Source organism: Cyprinodon variegatus, unplaced genomic scaffold, assembly GCF_000732505.1.
Source record: "Cyprinodon variegatus isolate N-32 unplaced genomic scaffold, C_variegatus-1.0 Scaffold110, whole genome shotgun sequence".
Classification (NCBI taxonomy): domain Eukaryota; kingdom Metazoa; phylum Chordata; class Actinopteri; order Cyprinodontiformes; family Cyprinodontidae; genus Cyprinodon; species Cyprinodon variegatus.
Genome location: NW_015150563.1, coordinates 580,724 through 582,382, shown reverse-complemented (window position 1 = coordinate 582,382; position 1,659 = coordinate 580,724). Strand labels below are relative to the sequence as shown.

The 1,659-nt window shown below is 44.4% G+C and overlaps 1 protein-coding gene across 1 annotated transcript in view; it reads left to right on the top strand.

The window, feature by feature from the left end:
* The window catches only part of LOC107084855 (nesprin-2-like), an 81,547-nt gene that overhangs the window by 56,044 nt on the left and 23,844 nt on the right, over window positions 1–1,659 (top strand). The window contains exon 42 of the mRNA XM_015374903.1: window positions 1,075–1,354. Coding sequence (XP_015230389.1) covers window positions 1,075–1,354 — 280 coding nt within the window. The remainder of the gene's footprint in view (window positions 1–1,074; window positions 1,355–1,659) is intronic.

Sequence of the window (1,659 nt, the reverse complement as noted above, 5' to 3'; positions counted from 1 at the left end):
ATTTCTTAAAAACATATCAGACCTCAACATCATATTTTGATTGGCTACGAGTCAAACCCTCATCAGGTCCAGTTCAGCAGTCCAGTGCTCTACTTCCTTTCTTTAAAGGATTATCATTATGGAGATTTTCCCAGGTTCCTCTGCTAACCTCACACTAGAGGAAGACACGTTCATTCTAAAGCACAATTCAGTATGAGGACAATTCAAAGTGCTTAAATAGAAGAATAAATTAGTGAAAAACAGAAAAGAGCTAATGAAGATAAAAAGCTTATAAATGCAGGTAGTAAAACAAATCAATCAGTTGGACCACAACCTAAAGCAGGCACACACTGTTTGAAATTTTTCAATCAGGCCGACTTTCAGCCTCATGGTGCGTCATGTAGTCTACAGGGAATCATAAGGTCGGGAGAAAAATTAAACATGTTTGAAATCCAGTTGGTCCTCCTGAGGTGTTTGTGGCTAAATCCTGTCGTTGAAGCAGAGCTACGAGCCAATGTACCAGAACCTCCAGCACTGAGCATGGGCAAACAAGGGAGTTCTTCTTCTTCTCCCAGACTAACGAGTCCGACCAGCGCCATCTTTTGGAGCTGAGTCCCACGTTGTTTTTAGACGTACAGTGTGAGCAGGTAGATCGCATCAGAGCGTCGGGCCGCATAGTGTGAGAACATACATCCTGAGCTGTGAACTTTTAAAACCTGCAGTTTCATCGTACAATGTGAGCTGTAGCTGCATGCAACGATTGAAAACATCTTACAGTACTTTAAACTAATAATGAGTAATAATGAAGGTAGCTCTAAACTAACGAGTTTTTAACTCTGACTTCAAAGAACTCAGGCTTTCAGCTCTTTTCCAGTCTGTTGGGAGTTTGTTCCAGATCAGTGGAGCATAAATGCTGCTTCTCCTTGTTTGGTTCTAGTTCTGGGTGGACAGAGTAGGCTGGAACTAGAAGACCTGAGTGGTCTGGAAGGTAGATCCACTGAAAACAGATATGTTTTGCAGCAAAAACGGATTCCCTCGTGTTCTAGAATGACAGCATCCAGTCGTTTATCATTTTGTGTTTCTTCTGTCCATCAGTGGGAGAGCTGCAGCCCTCAGTGAGCTCCTGGCATCCATACGCAGGCAGGGTGTTAGAGCTGAAAACATCCTGAAAGATGGGGACAATTTGTTACAGCGCTACCGGAACCTGGAGGCGCGGTTGCAGAAACAGGCTGCAGACCTCGACGTTCTGGAGGAGAAGTACAGCAGCTTTAAAGCTCAGGCAGAGAGCACCAGAACCTGGATTACTGACCTCTCCCAGCCTCTGACCTCAGCAGGGTCCGACACAGGGACTGAAGAGATGAAGCGCAGATCTCAGGTTAGTAGAACATTTCTAAACTGGATCTAGCCTGTGAAGAACTCCTATCCTTTCCTTAAATGTTGGTAGAAGAAGCTGTTATCTGGAACTGATCTTCTTCCTGATGCTCAGTGACTCGACATCTTTTAAAGAATATCAAAACGATTAGAACTAAATGTTTCTTTGGGCTTAGTGCCGAAGGGGAAAAAGCTCTTCTGGGAAGGATTGAGGTTTTCTTGATGTAGAGAATGCCTTAAGCTATTTCCTAATGGCTAAGCTGTCTGTGAGGAAGAGCCCAGCCACCGTGGGGAGACCATGGAGGAGCT